Here is a 20,434-nt window from a genome sequence, read left to right as displayed (position 1 = left end):
CATCTGTTGCATTGTACGAGAAGAAAGGTACCCCGATGAATTTTTCATCGAGGGTTCATTACCGTTCATTGAGTGCATCCATTATATAGTGTCATACGCACTTTGGACGAGTTGAATTTTCAAAACGATTAAAAATCCAAAGACAATATCGTTGAATAAGATCAAATGGTCGTAAACTGCATCTTTCTGTGTTACTTTATGCATTTGTAGATATCGGTGCAGAGCAGAGTGCAATTGCAGTTTTCTTTGCAATGAAACTTCATATTTTCGAATGTAGGAATAAACGTTTCATTCTCTACAAAAACGTGCTATAATACTTGAAAACTGTTGGTATAAAAAAAAAACAGTTTAATTATAAATTCGCTCGATCGTATTGACGTGCAAGAGCAGTTCAAATATGGACGAAAGAAAAGTAAACTTTACTTTCAGAAAAGTAAAAATTTGTTAATATAAACTGTTACTTAATAACGGAAGGCTGCTGTTATTTGTACAAAATATAGTATCGAAGTCGAAAGCAATTTATCGTTGGACTGGTATATTTAGTGAAACGATCGAACTTGATATTTCGTGTTTCCTCGCGAAAGAGGAACTATTGATCAATTTCCCCGCGGCAATAAAAATTCCAGAAATAGAGCATTCGTGAAAAATTGATGCGTTTAGAAATTCTAAGCTCCTTCGCGAAAAATTCTAATGTTACTGCGACGTAAATCGTTGACCGTGACAATCCTGCACAATGGCATTCAGGATTAGCCGCTTTCGACGATAATCTTGAGAAAAAATGGAGAAGTCAAGAGGCAACAATTCATTTCTCGAAATCCCTACGAAAAGCTACGTTTCTCAAAGGAAAAGACCTCAAGAATTACGAGCTGCGTTAAAAATAATTGCGTTAACTATATATGTACTAATTAGACGCGCCATTGTGAAATAAAACACTATAGTGCGAATAACACTTCCATTCGGAGAAGGACCCTAGAAGTGCCTTCAATTATTCTGTCAAGTCGAATGAAATTTAACACACAAGTTAATATTACAGAGAAATCATTTTTGAATTCTCGTCAAATGTTTCCAGTTAGATTTCAATTCGAATTTCATTTCTTTATTGTAGAACTATAATGTAGATCGATTACCTAATAGCATGAAAATAACGGAGAAATTTAACCACAGTTCCATTAGCATAAATTAACCAAACGCAAGATTTAACACGAAAGAGATATAACTCGAGCATTAAATCTTCAACCACATAATTTATGTATGAATTTCGTTTCTCAAAGTTCGCTACATCTGACGTTCGATAGAATCATTATAAGAAAGTGCGTTATTTCCTTCGAGAACTGAGTCGTTCGAGTATTATCTCTGGCGTCTACCACAGTTTCGTTCTTTCAAGAAATATGACGAAGCTCTGGTAAAAGAAAAAGGGCACGAATCCATTCAATCAAGTATTTGTTCTTCCTATATTTTATGTCCCATTTATACAGAACGGGTCGAACGTTCCGTTACAACCGAAAGAGGATGATTTTTCTTACAATATTAATCGAGAATGTATGATAAAATATTTTTATACGAAGTATAAAAATGTCAGCCCATTATTCGTTACTTCTACTTGTGTTAATGTCGCTAAACATTAACATTGATACAGTATCGTTTATTTCAACTGGTTTGAACTAGCTAAACGATAGTACAATCGGTAGAATGCAGAACCATTAATACCAAAACCATCGTTAGCGTTTATATATCCGAACGCAAGTAGAAATAACGATCAGTGGTCAGACGCGTTAGAGAAATCGTAACGTGGCCCGCGAATTTTTCAAATTAACTTTCTCGAAAACAAAGCCTCGTATCGAAACATTATATCGCATATTTTCGATTTATTTTCAAATGAAGAATTTTAAAGCTGTACCAGAAATTTCACCACACCCTGTCTACCATCAACGTGGACACATTTCATTGTAAAGCGAATCGATTACTCTAACTACACTAACCACGTTCTATCAACCAGCCATGGAACGAAATGGGAGAATTAATATTAGTCTCGATTATAAATTCTATTTTCCCGCTTTTATTTGTCACCGGGGAAATTAAACGTTGAAATTTTGACAATTTGTTCGAAGCACTTTGAGTTTAATTTATTCAACTCGTTCAAGTTAAATAATTGCGCAACCGACCAATTATAAAATCTACAATTCCGGTCTTAAGTACATAAAGACATTAATTAAATAAACGACATTTGGAACGTTCCATTTACATGTTTAAACTGCGTGTGAATTGTTAGCACTAAGCACTTTACAGCTTAGAATCGCGCAAAGGTGTTTCGACTGTGGTAGAAATTTTCTGGAATCATTATGTTTTAACCTTATGTTATTTATCGAAAAAAGAAACGACTGATCACGAAAATAAAATATATCTAATTTAATTTTTAATTTCTCGAAATAATGTTTCAAGGGATCGAAACATTTATGTAATTAAACTATACTTGCGTAGACTATTACTGTGACCTTATCGATATTTAGAAGGAATTGTGTAATCAATTGCATCCAGTTATAACGAGATAACTACGTGATAGACTGGTTAGTGGTTTCGATCCTGCAACGGACAGCTACGAATATTACGAAAGAAACACAACTTCTCGTTTTCACGCATGACTGCAGAAAAGCTCCGCATTTCTGTATCTTCTAGATGCAACGAATGTTTCCTACATGCCGCAGTCTTCTAAAAACAATCGTTTTGTTCTCTGTTTCTCTTTCCCGTTTCCGCACGATCCAATATTAAACTTCTAGAAGACGATGTAAATCGCTTCAAAGTACACAATTCTTGCAGAGTATGATTATATAGTATATTTCTGGTCTAAAGTAGCACAATATTTCTGCATTTAATGGAATGCAAAAATCAAAAATCGAAATATTCATCGAAAATAAAATATATCTAATATGCTTGTTTGAACTAGATTCGTTACAATAATTATTAATACGATGCTCGTGGAAAAGTAATTCAATCCCGAGTCAATATTTTCGAACGAAATTTCATACGTTCACAATAATGAAAATAGGTTTTTCTTCTCGAAAACGACACTATAGATGACTATTGGTAATTGAGATAAGGTAATCGAATAGCAATGGAGAAGCAATGAATAAAAATTTGGGAAATATTGCTAAAAGAGATCAATATGTTCAAAAGGAAACACTCTTTATTCGTATTATCATTTTCACATAGAAAGAAACAAGCATTCGTTAAAAACACGTAACGTTCGAATGTTATTTCAAGTTCAACAGTGCACGAACCTATAATCTGCTTTTTGATAGGAACATCGAGATCTGTATTACCACGAAAGTGGTACTATAGCGAAGAAAGGAAGTTGCAATATCGTTTCACGGATTGGAGTCACGAGAACCTATAGATGTCTCTCTGGACTTCCATTTTTCGACCCTTTGTACGACAATGGTTAACCATGACACCCTGACTCTCATACAAACGGCCTTATTATCGATATCTTCTAGCAAAAATCCATACCAGAGGACTGTTCGTACTATGTGTGAAAGCTTATCGCGCGAAAAAGATGGAAAAAGATTCAATTGAATATAATCTCGATTCATTAGTTCTGAACGATTGAAAAGGATATAATTAAACAGCGTAAATATAAATTTTATTGCGAAAAGAAAAACGGAAAATTAATCTTTCAGAACATTTAACAATGAGATACAACACTAAAGAATAAACTAATACAGTGGAATGATCTGCCTACATGCATACAGAACTAACCCATTGGAATTTTGAACGTAATCCTCTCCTGAACCACAAAGTGCAAAAAGCAATTAAATCGAAAGTTTCTTAATAGACGATTCCCCCAAAAGATTTCTCAAAGGATTCTCCCAGAATAATAATGAAAATAAGAAAATGCGTCAACTCCGAAACTCCGGTGCATATTGTAGTTCTAGAATAATTGGGACCTCTTTCAATGAAGATTTTGTCAATTTTACAAACAATGATAACCTGTACACCTACATTGACAAATGCATAATTATGCCCGATATCACAACGAATGTCAATATGCCATACTGAACAACATAGCGATGTCATAATAAAAAATAAAACCGAAAAGAATCTGAACCTAAAAGAAACCTTTTGAAAATCGCACGACACAAATGATTACATTTGGAGTAATCTGTCGAGGTGTGACAAACATTAATTTGTAATTAAAAAAATATTGTCCACCTTCCAACTGAATTATTATGAATTCTCAGTGAATTATTATCCACAAGTCTATCGTTTGTATCGAACAGTAAAGAAACATTGGAGTCTATTGAATCTTATCAAAGCACTATACCCTTTTTCCTAAAATATTTTACAAAAATTACTTTCGAGGTCAGAGACCTCACCTGACCAAGTACAACTCCAGGTTCGATACGTGTAATTTATTTATTCTCCGAATGCCGACGTTTGATTAATTTTTGCAATGTTATTTTGATCTTCGTACGTTTGTTTTGAGTTCGACACCAACTTTCCTTTTCCTCGTCGATTAAACGTGTTGGTAACAGTCGTCGAATCGCGTCAAAGTTACTGCGAAGACAAACGACCGTGCATTAACTAACTCAACACCTTCTTTTTTTTTCCTCGGCAAAGTGCTCGGAGAAGACGATCGCTATTCGGGTTAATTAGTAATCAGGGTCATGACGTCGTTTACAAAGGTTGGGAATAAAGTAGCATCGCGGATATGCAAGCCCCGGAATTTCCATATTTCCTTTCGTAATGGGCTAACGTGCCAGAGATTCGATCATTACGAACTGAACCAACGTGATCTAGATCCCTATGATTGCAAAGTATAACATGCACGTGTAAAAAATTAAATTTTGCTCAAATTTAAAATAATTTTGATAAACGAGTTTATCGAACTTGTAAAACACCTGTGAATTTAAATGAATTGGTATATCAATCGGTATCTAATTCGAATTTAAGTGAATTGATATTTATCGATTGGTAAATAGATGTACTTGGAACGAGTGTATAGTAAATTTTAGTATTAATTTCGATGGAATGTTCGAATGGAGAACGACGGGAGTTGGTGATCATGGTGAATGCCTGCAGATATAAATACCTCAATGTGAGCGATGTGTATGGTGTTTATCCAAAATTCTCAATTAATTTCAATATTTTAACAGTGGCTGGACGCATTGGTTCATCTACGTCAATTCATCATTGCGTTTAGTAACGTTTATTACTGCGGTATAGTTAACAATGAGGATAATTCGTGTGCACAGGCCAAACCTAGTGAAGTGTTGCAACTGAATATGTTCGAAAATATTACCAATACCAGTAGATATTATTAGACAAAATTCAAGTGTTTTGAGGAACACTTTTCTTTTAAGAAACGAAACTGTACATATTTTTCAATATACATACATCATCGCGTTCGAAAATTCAATGACCATAGTTACCGAAGATCAAGAGGTAAACATTCTTTCATCCACATCGACGTACCACACGCTCCGGAAAGTCTAAGTAAACGCAATTTTAAATTCGAATATTTTCTCAATTTGAAAAGCCAATTCGTAGCAACGTGCGTTCGACGAAAATTCAAAATGGAACTCGAAAGTCGGTTTGGAAATTAGCTTTCCAGGAACATTGGGCAATATTCTCGGCGTTTGGGGTCGTGTTCTTTTTAATGGTTCTCTTTTCCCCTGTCGATTCAAAAAACTACATCCATCAACTGTAGTTCGTATCGACGTTCCTTGATGCCGAGCATTTGCGCCGGAGCTTATCAAAATTCCTGACAGATGCTCGCCGAGAACATGAATCGACGGGCCATCGAGTTTTCAGCGCGACCTGGAAAAGCAAAGCTTTTCAAGAGCCCGCTGAAAATCGTTCGTCGTTCTCCGGTGTTGATTAGATTCTAAAGTTTAGATTAACGCGCGCGCGTATACCGGTGACGCGCGTTTTCGTATTCACGTAACAGAAATTTCCATGCCGGATCGGTAGAAACGCAGGGCACACGCGACACTTCGAGCCCGCTCCAATTACAGAACGAAACACGCCGCTTGATTAGCGGAATGAAAACTCTCGCTTCCGATTACGCAATTCATCCGCGATGGACAATCAATACGACGAGTGTCGAACACTGTACCGATGATATTTGTAAAAGGATATTAACATCGAAATTGCTCTGTACATTTACACGGGAAGTTCAACGTGTTCTCGGTACGATCGAGAAATAACCCACGTAATGAAGAGCGAGACACGACTTTTCAGGTAATGGAATATTTACTTTACCGAGTCGATCGTTTTTTATTTAAGCCTAGCGAAAAGATAGTGCCGAAAGAATCGAAGATATAACACGGAAGAATATTTATATTTTTTAACATACCTAGACCGAAGAATAAATATAACACGGAAGAATATTTATATTTTTTAACATACCTAGACCGAAGAATAGTACCAAAAGAAGTGAAAATATAACATGGAAGAATATTTATATTTTTTAACATACCTAGACCGAAGAATAGTACCGAAAAAAGTGAAAATATAACATGGAAGAATATTTATATTTTTTAACATACCTAGACCAAAGAATAGTACCAAAAGTAGTGAAAATATAACATGGAAGAATATTTATATTTTTTAACGTACCTAGACACGTGAAGTGCATTTCTTTCATGGCTCGAACTGTTCGTACTCTCGAGGTCAGAACAATTTATCTTGTATTGACATACTCGACAAAATGATCAAACTCGATGCTTCGTGTTTCCTCGAGGGAGAGCAGTTTGCAAGTTTCCAGTATTGCAAAGAAAATTATGTTACGCAATTTTCATCTTGCATCGCGAGTCTTAAATAATTTCCTTTTTGTACGAATGAGTACGATTTTCGATCAAACCGGTGTACGATGTGTATTAAATATATATATACAAAGAAAGTCTTGTTTCTGGAAAGATGGAACGACGACGCGCGGAAAGTTTAGAGCGGTTGGTATACGTTTTGTTAATTAACGAGTCAAAGTTCCATTGAAATCGTACGATAACGCGAAACGATCGTTGCGATATACTTCATGTGTTTTCATCCGCCTTAAGTGAATTCGTTTAATTAAGCAAAGTTTCTGCGTAACGTTCGTCGAAATACGCGAAACGTTTGTTCAGGCTTCGCGCGTCTGTTGTGTACGCGCCTTCATGAATATTCAAGACTCCTGAACCAGGAATTATTAATATCACCGGTGAACAGAAAATGTCGGCCACCTGCATTGTTTGTTAATTTTACAAGGGGAACGCGGCACGATTTCAATGCGGATAATGAATTTCGTAATACGAATGGGGCTATTCGAAGTGAATCGTTGAGATATAAATCACATTTTAGGGTTGAGATTCGAAGCTCCTTAAATTATTATCGTGTCCCTATTTGTCTTTGTACAATAGAGCATGGGCCTTTCAAAGGAGAACAATTAAATATCCCCGTGCCTTGTAGGTATACAACAATGATTCTTAGAGTAAAGTTAAATATTTCGAATTCAAACATAGTAGTAGCACCAATGATCAATAGTTCAATCTGTAGAGTAATTCTCGTCTCCAAGTAACAATTTTTTACACTAGATTTAAGTAACTATTCATATTTAAGTGGTACAAACGACTCATTCATTTGTTGGCTTGAATTTCGGTTAAAAATCGTTACCTACCCCGTTTTTAATTTATGTATGAATCATTGTGTATGTATCGATTTTACTTTACAAGTTTCTGGTTCAGAGGGATTTCTACTCTAAAAGTTCAAACAAATCTACCTTTGTTTCTTCATAGATAGAATTTCGAAGTTTTTATTAAGCGTAACTTGAAAAAAACCGTGCAAAATTTCGGATAGTTAGAAATCGAAAAAATAAGTGACAAAATATTTGTTTTTACCGAAATATTTCGAAAGAAATATTTCTTCGACGAATTGATATTTATTTATGAAAGAAAAATACGTATTTCCTTCAAGTATTGATAAATGAATACAAAAAGTTCGAGAGAACAATTATGAATATTATTTGACTGTAACATCGAAGAGAGGCCCTTTTCTGAAACAAGAATCCTTTCAGTCGCGAAACCTCGACACACTTCTCGCTCGTTAAACGATGCTTAACACTGTTCCTTCTAATACTATTCTTCTCCCGACGAATTAAGAAACGTCGTCCTATTCGTCCTGTCGTCCGACGTAACTCAATTTCCATCCTCTGAATATATTCCAGCAACATCGTGTAACATCTTGGTATCTAGATACATATCTCGGTCGAGTCAGACAACGCAGAACCATAGAAACGCACAAACAAGAACGTACGCAGCAGCGGTTACCGCATATGGGAAATTCTATACCCGGTCGCTCGTCATCGCCCACGCGAAATTCAAGGATTTGCCCGAAATCGTTTCCACGGTTGACGGTTCCCAGTATTATTTTCCGTAGAATTCACTAATTACGTTTCCATTCCGAGATTCCCCGAAATCCCAGAATCTCGATATCGCGATATTTTCAAAGGTCGCGCATCGAACCGTACGTATCGCCCACAGGTGATCTCGAAGACGAAGAAGCACCAGTTATGCGCAATTCGTGAAACCAGACACCAAAGTTCACAGACTCGTTACGGTTTCCGTTCGAGAGTAACTCCGTAGTTGGTTTACCGTGCAATGTTGCAGTTACGACCGCCATTCGAGAAACAAGACGTTTGAAGCGCTCGTATACCACAGAAATTGAAAGTTTCCAATAACGGGCTTGCTTCGTTCTTTCGATTATGGACGAAATCACCCCGACGACGAACTCGTCGATAATTAGTAAACTTTGCCCATACGAGTGACTGTATGCAGCATCGATATTCGAACATCTGGTCTGTTCAGAAATGAACATCTCTCTCGTGGCTGCGTCATCGTTCGATCGCAGATTTTTCCCGACGAAAAACGACTACTTTCGCGGGAGACGTTCCCGGGAGAATAATCGAGACGAAAAAAAAAAGAAAGAAAAAAGGAAAAAGAAAAGGAAACTCGAGATTGTATCGCCGTGGCGCCGCAAAGTCGCTAAAAAATTGCCGGAGCCACCTACCGAGAAACAGGTAACTTGCCAAACTTGGCGAATCATTTCCCACCGCATCGAGGGGAATTTCCTTAGGAAAGGCTGCCGCGTTAAATTTTCTCGACAGCTCGTTCAACGAGACGTGAATTTCCGACGAAAGTTTCCTTCTACCTCGGTTGGTGCATTCATTCGTTGCATCTCGAGAAAACGACTCTGTTTTGCGTTGCTCCGCGACCTGTTGGTGGTTTCGTCGAATGATTCGGTGGAAGTCGGCTCGATCGAGCTTTCTTAACTTTTCCAACGCGGCGGAGAACTCGCTCGTATATGCGGCTAGACGCAAAGCTGAACCACCGTTATCGCGAAAGACAAATTGTCTTGTAAATAATTTCTGGAGAAATATGGTGGAAATATTCTACGGAAAGTGGCAGAGTCTTCGACCGAAGAGGATTCTAGTCGCGGTGGTATTCCTCGAGAATGCACAGAATGCTCGTATTAAAGTCTCATCGGCTGCTGTCACGTACGCGTGACTTCGAGTGTACAACCATTACCAGCTGCTGTCACGTGTGCGTGCTTAAGAGTGTATAACCATTGACGGCCATTGTCACGCGCGTATGGTTCGAAATGTTGCAATTCGAAATATGCTACTCACGGTACAGGACCTGAAGTATTTTATTGTAATATTTAACACTGTTTTACGACTTCGAGATTTGTTCGTTTTCGGAAATAAAGTGTGTTCCGTTTGGTAAGTATCCTTGTAAAATTTGAACTCGATTAGATAACGAGAACACGTTTTATAAGAAAGTATTAAATATATTTGTTTATTTTGTTGTCTCTCTTATCGTAAATTGAACGTGGATTGAAACATTTTTACCATAAACCCGACAACCTGTGCTGGTTTTGTATGGAAAATTATAATAAAATAATTAGAGAAAGCAAAGATCGGAAATGGTATCTGTTACAAATCGTAAAAGTATCGATTATAGTATCTTTTGGCAAAACCAAAAATATATGGAACAAAAATATCGACATCTATAGTTAAGGATCAATCTAACGTCTATTACGACTTTCATAAAATTATATCACTGTAACGTTCATAAAAATTAAACTAAAATATTTTGTAAGGTACAAATCGCAAGTACTAGCGAAGCATGTGATGCGAGTTATAAATATCGTCAAGTAGCGAATAAAAAAAATTCTATTATTAATATTCCAGTATAATAATCCGTGTAACTCCATTCACGTAATATTGTAAAACCATTGTGTAAATCAAATGGATTACTTTACCTCTTTTAAGTACATTAAATGTACTTTTGGAAATGAAATGCATTTAAGTGCATTCGTTCGAGTGTATATTATTACGCGAACCGTACAGACGATAAAATGCAAAACTGAAACGAACCGGCGTAGTCTTTGAAAAATTGGCCAACGCTACGCCTTTGCCTTATCTCGAGTGATTTCTTTTTATCGTCAAATGGAAGGTCTGGTACATTAAGGCCCTTCAGATGGCGGTGCATTTGTTGCACGGTCTCTTCACATCTGCTATTTTCTATCGCGTTTTGACGCGACACGACGAGAAAGGAAAAGACACGAAAACCAGTAGGAGACACTCACCTTTTCTCTTTTCGCTGTTGCTTCTTCTTCTTGAAGGCTTTCTTTACCCTCAGAAGCAGAAAAGCGGCGCGATCGATGGTCAGGCTCGGTGAAGCCTTGTCGCCGCTCGACATCCTGCGACCTAGTCCTCCTAACACCTGGAACAGACAGGAAAAGAGGTTTTATTAACCGTGTTAACCAACGACAAAACGACTTTTTCGCGGGTAAGAAATATCTCAAACCGGTGACGAAGAATTTCTTCTGAATTCGAAGAAATTAAATCAGCCTTCTTGTGTCTTACTTTCTTTTATCACGTTCTCTGGTATCTTTATATTTAACATGATTTGTATGCTTAAATATCAAAATTGAACGAACGTACGTCGTTGCTCCGATCGACCAAAAAGAGAACATTCCTTTCGATACTCCTCGAGTGATTTTCAAGTAAAAAAGATTTACAATTACTTCCTTTATTGCTAAGAAATAATAAGTGGCTTATTAAATGCGATGCAGAATTACTTTTGAAAAGATTTCAAAGATATTCTCTAATGGGAACAGACAGTCTCCTGAAAAGTATGGGTTTTGTTCTAGATTGTTGGTGGACTAAACGCAAAGTTATATTCACCGATTGTAACGAATTTTATTCGCGAACCGATGTAACTGGAGGATTCCTCTTTCGTAAAAATAATACAAGGGAAATAATATAAGGGATGTCGTCTGTAACCGTTTTCAGCCATTTCTTTGCGACGATTTAACAAGATTTTCATTAAGAACTGCGGAACGTTCAAAGTAGAACTACTTTTGCGAGACGTAAAGAGTGGAAAACCAGCGAAAGGATGGTACGTTCAAAGAGAAAATTAATTGACAATTATCAACGCAATAGCCAAAGGAGGTCCTAATCAAATCTTGATGAAAGGGGGCAACGTTTCCTCGGGTAAAAGGTTTGGAATTTATTTTGTTAATTATACTGTACTTAAACAGCTTGTCACGAAGCGGTGACTCTGTGTTTACCTTAGAGTCGTGCACGTATCGCGATCGTTAGCTTAGCATCCTGTCACTTCCGGTTTTCTTGATCGCTCCGAAACACGTTACGCTTTGCAATTTTCGTGCACGAATAATCTCGCTATTCTGAACAATTTGATGGATTTTCGAAAGGCTTGTTTGACGAACCAATTATTACCAAGAATTTCGTATTATTATTAGCTTGGACCATAAATTATCGAGGAAAGTTACGGAGAAAATTCTAGAGGATCCTTTTATGAAACGAGCCTGACGTGTATTTAAATTTTTTAACGAGTTGAAACGTATTAAAATAAAGGATAAAGCTTAAGTACAGCTAGATATATACATCGAACAATATATTATCATGTTACGCCGGTTTAATATTAAAATATGCTCATGATCAAGATGAGACATACTATTATGTACTTTGTACGATCCGAAACTCAGAAATGTATGCTGTACTCGCTCCAAAATTACTCGATACTTAGATTATGTAGGAAACCAGATAATACAAGCATATTTTGAATGTAGTATAACCAAAGTTTCATGCAGTGAATTAATTACATTACTAATATAATAATATAATAGCCTATCGGCTGAAAAATCGTTTGATAAAGCTTAGTGTCCTCACAACAGTTTATACCGAAGTCAAGAATATCTTCAACTGTTACTAACTCAAAATTATCGATAATCCAAATCACAGTTAGGGTGTTCAGCCTTAGAACCACACGTTGTTTATTATTTTTTCTTATAAATTGCAACTATTCTCGATCGTTATAAATTTTTCTCAAAATTTATAATATCGTTCCTATCAATTTCTTAATTGTGTAAATTACCTTTTAGAATGTATTTAGTTTCATGGAAAAAGACTCACGTTACGGCTAGAATTTACACACATAAATACTCAGTACTCGAATACATTAACTGTGTTTTTGATTCGTACAGAATTCTACGATAAAATAAATATTTTCAAAATTATCAAGTTTGCACGTACGTAAAAGTGTAAAACCACTGCTGGACGATCACACAATACGACAGTTGGCGGCGCTTATTAATTTAAATTCGTTATGTAATTTACGGGGTTCCCCGAGCCGGATCCGTATCCGACATTATTTTCGGTACAATTAAATATTTCGACGTCAAGCACGTTGCATGCCTTGTTGGCAATGATCATTGTATTTTCACGAAATATTGAAACGTGGAACAATTTCCGCGGAACTGGCGTTCACTGACGTTTCATCGGTCAGCGTGTTAATTAGCGTGGATTTACCGTCTAGCAAAATACATTGTCAGCACGTCAGCTCGAGGATTATCGTCAGTCACGGGTCAAAGTAATCTCGTTCTCCGCCTCAAATAGCACGGACACTTTAAACCCTTCCCAGACACATCGATTAATTCCACTATCAACGCGAGTACTGACAACATTCGCAAATTCAACGCTGTGTAATTTCGAGAGAACGCCACGTAAAGCAGAGCTGCTCGATCCCTCGAAAAGATCGGACGAGATAATCGCTGGAAATTACGAGACGAGACCTCGAGGATCTGGATTTTGTTTATTTATTTCGATTGCAAACGAGCTTTCGACCTGTGGTACAGCGAAATTAAATCGGTATTGATTTATTCATACGAAAGGTAATTCTGAAGTATATATATATATATATATATATATATATATATATATATATATATATATATATATATATATATATATATATATAATATTGATACTTTGGAGAAAAACATGGAACTAATCAACCTAATTAATTTTATTACTATGACATTACTACTATTGAAGTTGCTTTTATTTTTGTTCGTTTATCGCTACTATTTCAATGCAATTTCGGATAATTGTTTCAATTACTTGTACCTCGTTATTTTTAAGAATATGTTTTTTTTTTAAGAGAGTCAACAAAATTGAGCGAAAAGTGTTTAATAAATATAGTGTATTTGAACCGACTTTGTTAAAAACGTTTTATTTCTGTATTACGTATAGACTATGTAGCTTGTGTATAATAACGGATCTGCACCTGTTTAATAAAATGATAAATAAATAACGCACTAAGAGCTCTGTTAATGCAGTAATTGAAAGAATTTCTAAATTGTAGGAGAAGTGTACGCTGCGACTAAGGCTGTTTGCTAAGTTGCAGACTCTATTGATAGAGGTTGTAATGTTTATTTAGTTATGTACATAGTCGGTCTTAAGGACCGGAAAGGACGGATCTTGGTAATTTAGACACCGTGGCGTGGTGTATTCATCAGAATAGTAGCTCAAGGCAAATGATCTTACCGATCGATAATTTCAATAAAAAGAAAAGATCTGAAATTTGTCTTCGATGGTCAGGTGTGTTGCTTTTGAGTGTCATCATGATTGACTCGTATTGATAGTCAGAATATATATACATCGACTGTTTAATTTTGGAAGATAATGTAAAAATCTATATATGCATACTCTTTACAGTGAATCAAAAAGTTAACGATACTTTGTTGTTCAGACTGTAGCAACATATTTTAAACGAAGTGAGATTAGCTTATTCAGAGTTTTAAAAACATGTGAATTTTTTTAATTGATTTTTCAACAAAACCGAGCATTCTAGAAACCTTTTGCACAATGTAAATACTTTTTGAAACAGATCTCGCATTCAATTCACAATGGATAATACTGTGCTGCTAATTCTATAGAGAAACATAAATGTCATATCCCTTTCCATGCACCTCATTACATTACGTTCATCCACGGTGAATAAAAACTGCTACTCTCTCGATGTTAAAAGTTTATAGCGTTGAAATTATTTTGCAACAGACTCCCATCCATTAAAGAATTAACGACTTTGGGAAGTTAGCCTCCTTAAGTAAGGTGGAATGATTATCACTGATAAACGTCAGATATTAGTGGAATTACTCGAGAAAGATGACCATCGAACTTTATAATTCAAGTAGGTTCGTTTAAGTAGCTACGAGGCTTTTCCAGTATATTGTCATAAATTCCTCTTTAAACAATTTCTTAACAAAGATATACGACCAAATCGAAGACTTTCTTAAAATTCACCACGTCAACCTGGTTTCTCGCCACCTAATACTTTCGTAAGAAATATTGAACAGAAATGTGGACTTGTCGGAAATAACACCTAAATAATTTTCTGTGCAATTAAATTCTTTCGTTTTGCTATCGATGAAGAAAATGTTCCTATTACACGAGAATCTTTATCGTTATTTCTTATCAATCGAAATTACGAAACGAGACCTCGAGGATCGAATTGAACATAATTCTGTTCAAATTAGAACTACTATTTACGTTCTCACTTAATGCGAGAACTTTTATTACACAAATTCCATTCCAAAAGGCTCCATAATTATTACGATCTTTAAATCAATTAGATCAGTAAAACCATAAATTAATATACAGATCTTGCGTTACGTAACATTTCTCAACAGTCTATGTGGCACAGAAGAATTAATCGATTTCAAAAGTGGCGGATACATAATATATAATAAATAAATAAATATATATATATATATAAAATAGAAACGTAATATATAAATTAAATAGAAATAAATGAATTAAATTAAATGAAATAGAATAATATATATAAATTCAAATAGAAACGTAAAGATCGGTAATTAATTTAAGCTCTCGCAAATGATCGGGCCTATGTCGATCACAGTGTCAATGAATTCTACTACCTCGCTGATTTGCGTCTGTTTGCTCGAATTAACACACTCGAGTTTACCAAGCTTCGTTCCATTAGCGTGGAACACCGAGATTCTGCGAAATCTCGCTGCAACATCGCCAGATTGAAACGCAAGAGCCGTACCGTTGCGATAAAGGAAATCCTCTTCTGTTACGACAAACGTTACCGTGAAAACTGACCAATCGGTATGAAATTAATCCGATTATCAGGATAGGATAATATAAAACGGCACAATATCGCCTCACGAGGCGTCTTCCACTTTACCATAAGCTCCTATCGCACGTTTTGGTTGTCTATCTTGTGTTCTTTCATGGGTTTATCGCGCCACAGTATCGTGCAGTGATATAAGGATACGAAAACGAATTTTGAGTGGATCATCTTCTAAGTCAGAAATCGGTAAACTTTTGCCGGATAATAGAAATTTCAAATTTGACGATAATATAGACGAAATAATTTACATACCGTATTTTTGGTTAAACAAAGTTTGTTCATACGTCTAGTAAGTTATTTTGAGCAAAAAATGTCCCGTGCACTGAGGTCTATTTTCTGTCAAATGAAAACTAAAACGTCGATCGAGAGCTATGCACAAGCTCTGCTTTCATTATTGGAAACCACTTATCCCTGCACTTGAAACCAACATAAACAATGTTTAGCTCGGTAACGAAACGAAATAAGCCTATAGTGTATATGACCCTAACACAACGTAGAATGCACCGAGATTGTTTATGTTGGTTTCAAGAGCAGGGATAAGTGGTTCCGAATGACGAAGGCGAAGCTTGTGCATGGAATTCGGTTCGTGTTTTAGTTTTCATTTGATGTTAAATAAGTGTGGGGCAATACCACAAAGGAAGAGATAATTCATTGACGTATGAGCGAATTACGAAACTTATTAAAGGCTATAGAGCTAATTAACAAGGGACAAATGTCCGTATGTAATGCAGCACAATTGTTGGAAATACCCTAGACTACAATTCAAGAAAGAACTGTTCATTGTTATAGCTTCGTTTCTGTTAAAATGGAAAATAATGAAATTTGTAATTAAATCGACAGTTTTCTTTACTTTTCTTTTATAAAAAAAAAATTGCCACTAGAAGGGTAATTTCAGTCAAATGACTTGACCTTTGCTTTTAAGGGTTCGATTTTGTTACAACGTAAATTTATTCATTCTCGACCATACTGATTACAAACTAGACACCTTAAGCTGTCATTTAACATAAAAGAAAACTAACAAATGCGTAACTTGTTCAAATTTCATAGCAATTTTTGCTCTCAAGTACCTCACTATCCCCTAGACGTTCATTCCGATCCTCGAGAAACCCGGCAATCTCTCCCGTTACTTTAAGAGATTCAACGCAAAAAAAGGAGGAGAGCATTTGGGCATCCATTTGAGGATTTGAATCCGGATATTTTCTACAACGACGCCATTAACCTTACTATCGAGATCACCGTATTTCCGTGTGTATTTTCCACCCACATGAATCCAGTGTTTCCACAGAATTTGTTCGGGATCCCACACAAAATCTCTGAATCACTGACACCGACGATTTTATACTATCGACGTACTTATCGGTAAATTTAACACAGCACTGATTCGATGACAAGATTTAATTCTACTCGCACAAAAATGTTGTATACACCGTTTGTACTCTTTAGAAATATTCCAGTCAGCACAATCAAACGACAAGAATATAAATGGTAACTCGACGATGTATTTTCGGCTGCGTTCTTTCTCTCACGAAGGAGTTTTTTAATTACAGGTGACTCCCACTAGAAAATGAATTCCTTTCTAGGTACCTGAATTCATTATTAAGACCGATGAAGCAACCCATTGTCCAGAATCTAATTTCCACAGGTTCGTTAAGCAGTTGATATCGGTATAGGAATAATTTTTAATCGTGCGTAATTGCATCTTTGAACGATATCGATGAACTCACCAACGATCTACGCACGAAGCGTGTATTTCTTTAATGAAAATTAAATATTCCGTTAAAAACTTCTTTGAAAACTCTTCTTGGAAGAAGTAATGCGCTCGAAAATATTTTATTTCGTCGAATTATTGTTCGTATCACCGTGGTTCGATCGTGCTCGCGTATCCAAATTCAAGTGTTACCAAAATTCTTTACCTGAGAAGTTAATTGAAAGGCACAATTTCCTCAAGGGTTTCCTCGATTCTCGCACTGACAGGTTTGTTTGCTTACAGTCCCGCGCGGACACTGAGACTTTAATTTTCTTCGTTTGATAACCAGACCGGCCTTCCAGCTATCGAACACGAAGAGTAGAAAAACCTCGATGTAAACATCTAATCAGCGGTCGCTGGTAGGGCGACGCAGTAATGAAAAACTAATTTTCTGGGAATGGAAATATCAGTCGAGCTATTCCTGTTTACTTCGTTCGCTCGGATTATACGACACGCAACTGACCACGTCGACGAGCCGGCTTGGTTTATTCCTGAGAAATCCTATTTGTAAACACAGCGAGGCTAACGACGCTTCATTTTCTTAAAAGGACAATGCGCTCGATCCTACGTCGTCGATCGTACCCGCAAGAAACACTATGCTAAGTAAAGCCATCTTTTCTTTCTGTTCGCCGACCTTCGAGAACCTTGTCGCGTACGTTCCCTTGGAGAAATTAATTCGCAATACAAACGATTGATAGCGCCCAATCTTATCGTCCCTCGACCGCGGTAAAAAGTTCGACAATACTGTCACTGGGCAAACAATCTTCCATGTTTTTCTCCTGCGAGCTGAACTTCAAGCTTGAGCGATCCTAAAACCTTATCTGCTTCCCTTCAAATATTCTGTTCCTTTCTCTTTAATCTTCTCACTTCCGTTGACCTTTCTTTGGATGCACCTTGTTCTTTCAACCGACTCTGACCTATCAATCAATTAGAAAGTGACGAAAGTTTAACACGTGAGCGAAAATACAAAATAGAACGAGATCGTACTTCACAGTTCTTCAACAACCAACTACTCTAAGAAAATCACCTTCACCACTTGCTCGACAGTCATCTATCCTCATTTGTCCTTTCGCAAGTTTTATTGAAATTGTGTTTCATTTAAGTTTCGATAAATTGCTAAAATTGAAGATTGTATATAATTCCATAATCCTTATTCATCGTTGTATACAATTTCATAATCCTCATTCATCGTTGTATACGATTTCATAATCCTTATCCCTCGATGTATACAATTTCATAATCCTTATTCATCGTCGTATACAATTTCATGATCCTTATTCCTCAGTGCATACAATTTCCTAATCCTTGTTCTTTACGCAAGATTAATTTGACACGTAACACGTGTCAAATATTCCACTGTACGGGACACATTTGATCCTTCGAGCCGAATTCCACACGAAACACTTTATACGATCACTTGTCGTCAGCTCCGATACTCGAAGACGTAGCAGATGTTAGCTCGAATCTCACTGGTATGGAAAAACATACGGCTCTGGATTGGAAACACACACACTTGGCTATTTGCCCTAACGGTTCGCTAGTGGATCACGGTTTACCACTACTGATCTAGAGACACTTGAATCGGTGGCCTATCCCTTGCTCGTAATACGTTTTGCCAAATAACAGAGGCAAGTTCATTTTCTCGCGGTGAGTTTATTTATCGTGGCTGCACATCTTGCGTTAATACGGCTACTTTCTCTTCAAACACCGTGAGCCTATAGTAGACCTACCGAATACATCCGGATAACTTAAAAATAACGTCCTTTTAATTTCTCCTTGACCTTAAGGAACAAACCAGACTCGCAGAATACCAGATCCGAGTCCCATAAAATGTCTAGTGTTTGATTAACAATGTCTTTGAGAGCATTGTTGCGGTGAGACCGTATCGATGCGGTGCAATCCTATGTTTGACCGATTCGATCGCTTTGAATACTTCCAATAGACAAACAGTAGCATTCCACTCTGTAGCAACAGTTCCGTTTGTCTTTGGAGCGACTGTTGTCAAATAGTTAAGTCCTACGTGGAAATTAACAATTATTTTCTCATTGTTTTTCCAGATTCAAACATCGAGATCATCGACTACTGTTTTCATTCTGAATCAAACTGATAGATGAAAAATTCTTCGATGGATACAATATCGAAGACACATTTATCGTTTCTGGTCTCTTTTCGAACATATAGATACATCGATTGTATTTTTGCTTTCGAGTGTGATGAGACGCGAATTTTCTTTTTTTTTTTATTGTAAATATTGACACAAATTCGTTCACATTGCAGTCGATCCTATCTCCAATATATTCTCAATTTCACGAGATGTCGGACGATAGTTATCCCTGATTAAATTTTCAACAACCATTACGCTTTTGGGGCAATAGCGGTTCTTGGACGTCCACCTCTTGTTCGTTCGCTAATAATATCCACCCTCGAATAAATTCACCGTACCATCGATGCACTGTTGCTTGGGAAAGTCTTTGTTCACCTAACACAGTATTTAACTTTTCGATGCAATCCTTGTGTTTTAATCCGCTTTCGAAACAATACTAAATCATGACACGAGAATGCTCAATTGTCAGCTTCACATTCGCGACTACTTGCAACTGCCAAAGTACGTGCGGAATGGCACGAACTGTAAACTTTGTTAACAAGTCTCGACGTGTTACATTGTACGCTCATGTATATTGTATCGCTACTGCTTTGGTTTCTTTCATTCTCGAAACTTTTGGAACAATCTACGTACGTATACTCTTTGTTTAAGTTCATTGCGTTCAGCAGCGAGCAAACCTTGTTAAATGTTTGAAAACGTGAACGTAAGACGAACAAATATTCTCGGTATATGAAGTTCTGAAAATTATTTTGCTATCTTTCTTTCTTTCAAACTTGAGATATAAACATTCATATTCTTCTAATATTTTACATCCCATTGTAGCATCTAATACATACACGCAATGCAGCTCAAGAATCTTAGAACGGTAACTACCAGATTACAGATTTTATGCATTTACAGCGTGTAGAAACATAAAAGAATATGCTAAATCTATGCAGAATATACACACTTACAAGAAATGATACGTCGATATTACCTATTATTCTAATTTATGAAATATAATCTGCATACAGTTTACACGTGTTGTACCATTATGCACTGTAAGTGCATAAAATACCAAGCTTAGTTATCACATTTCACGTAATCCTT

At 36.4% G+C, this 20,434-nt stretch overlaps 1 protein-coding gene across 3 annotated transcripts in view; it reads right to left on the bottom strand.

Annotated features, from left to right (window-relative positions):
- Positions 1–20,434, bottom strand: part of Wake (ankyrin repeat and fibronectin type III domain containing protein wide awake) — a 211,141-nt gene that overhangs the window by 152,477 nt on the left and 38,230 nt on the right. For all 3 annotated transcript variants that reach the window (XM_076327809.1, XM_076327811.1, XM_076327810.1), the window contains exon 2: positions 10,618–10,754. In XM_076327809.1, coding sequence (XP_076183924.1) covers positions 10,618–10,754 — 137 coding nt within the window. The remainder of the gene's footprint in view (positions 1–10,617; positions 10,755–20,434) is intronic.

The sequence above is a fragment of the Ptiloglossa arizonensis genome, chromosome 2 (genome assembly GCF_051014685.1).
Source record: "Ptiloglossa arizonensis isolate GNS036 chromosome 2, iyPtiAriz1_principal, whole genome shotgun sequence".
Classification (NCBI taxonomy): Eukaryota; Metazoa; Arthropoda; class Insecta; order Hymenoptera; family Colletidae; genus Ptiloglossa; species Ptiloglossa arizonensis.
The sequence above is the reverse complement of the archived record's forward strand: the minus strand, read 5'-3'. Positions and strand labels throughout refer to the sequence as shown.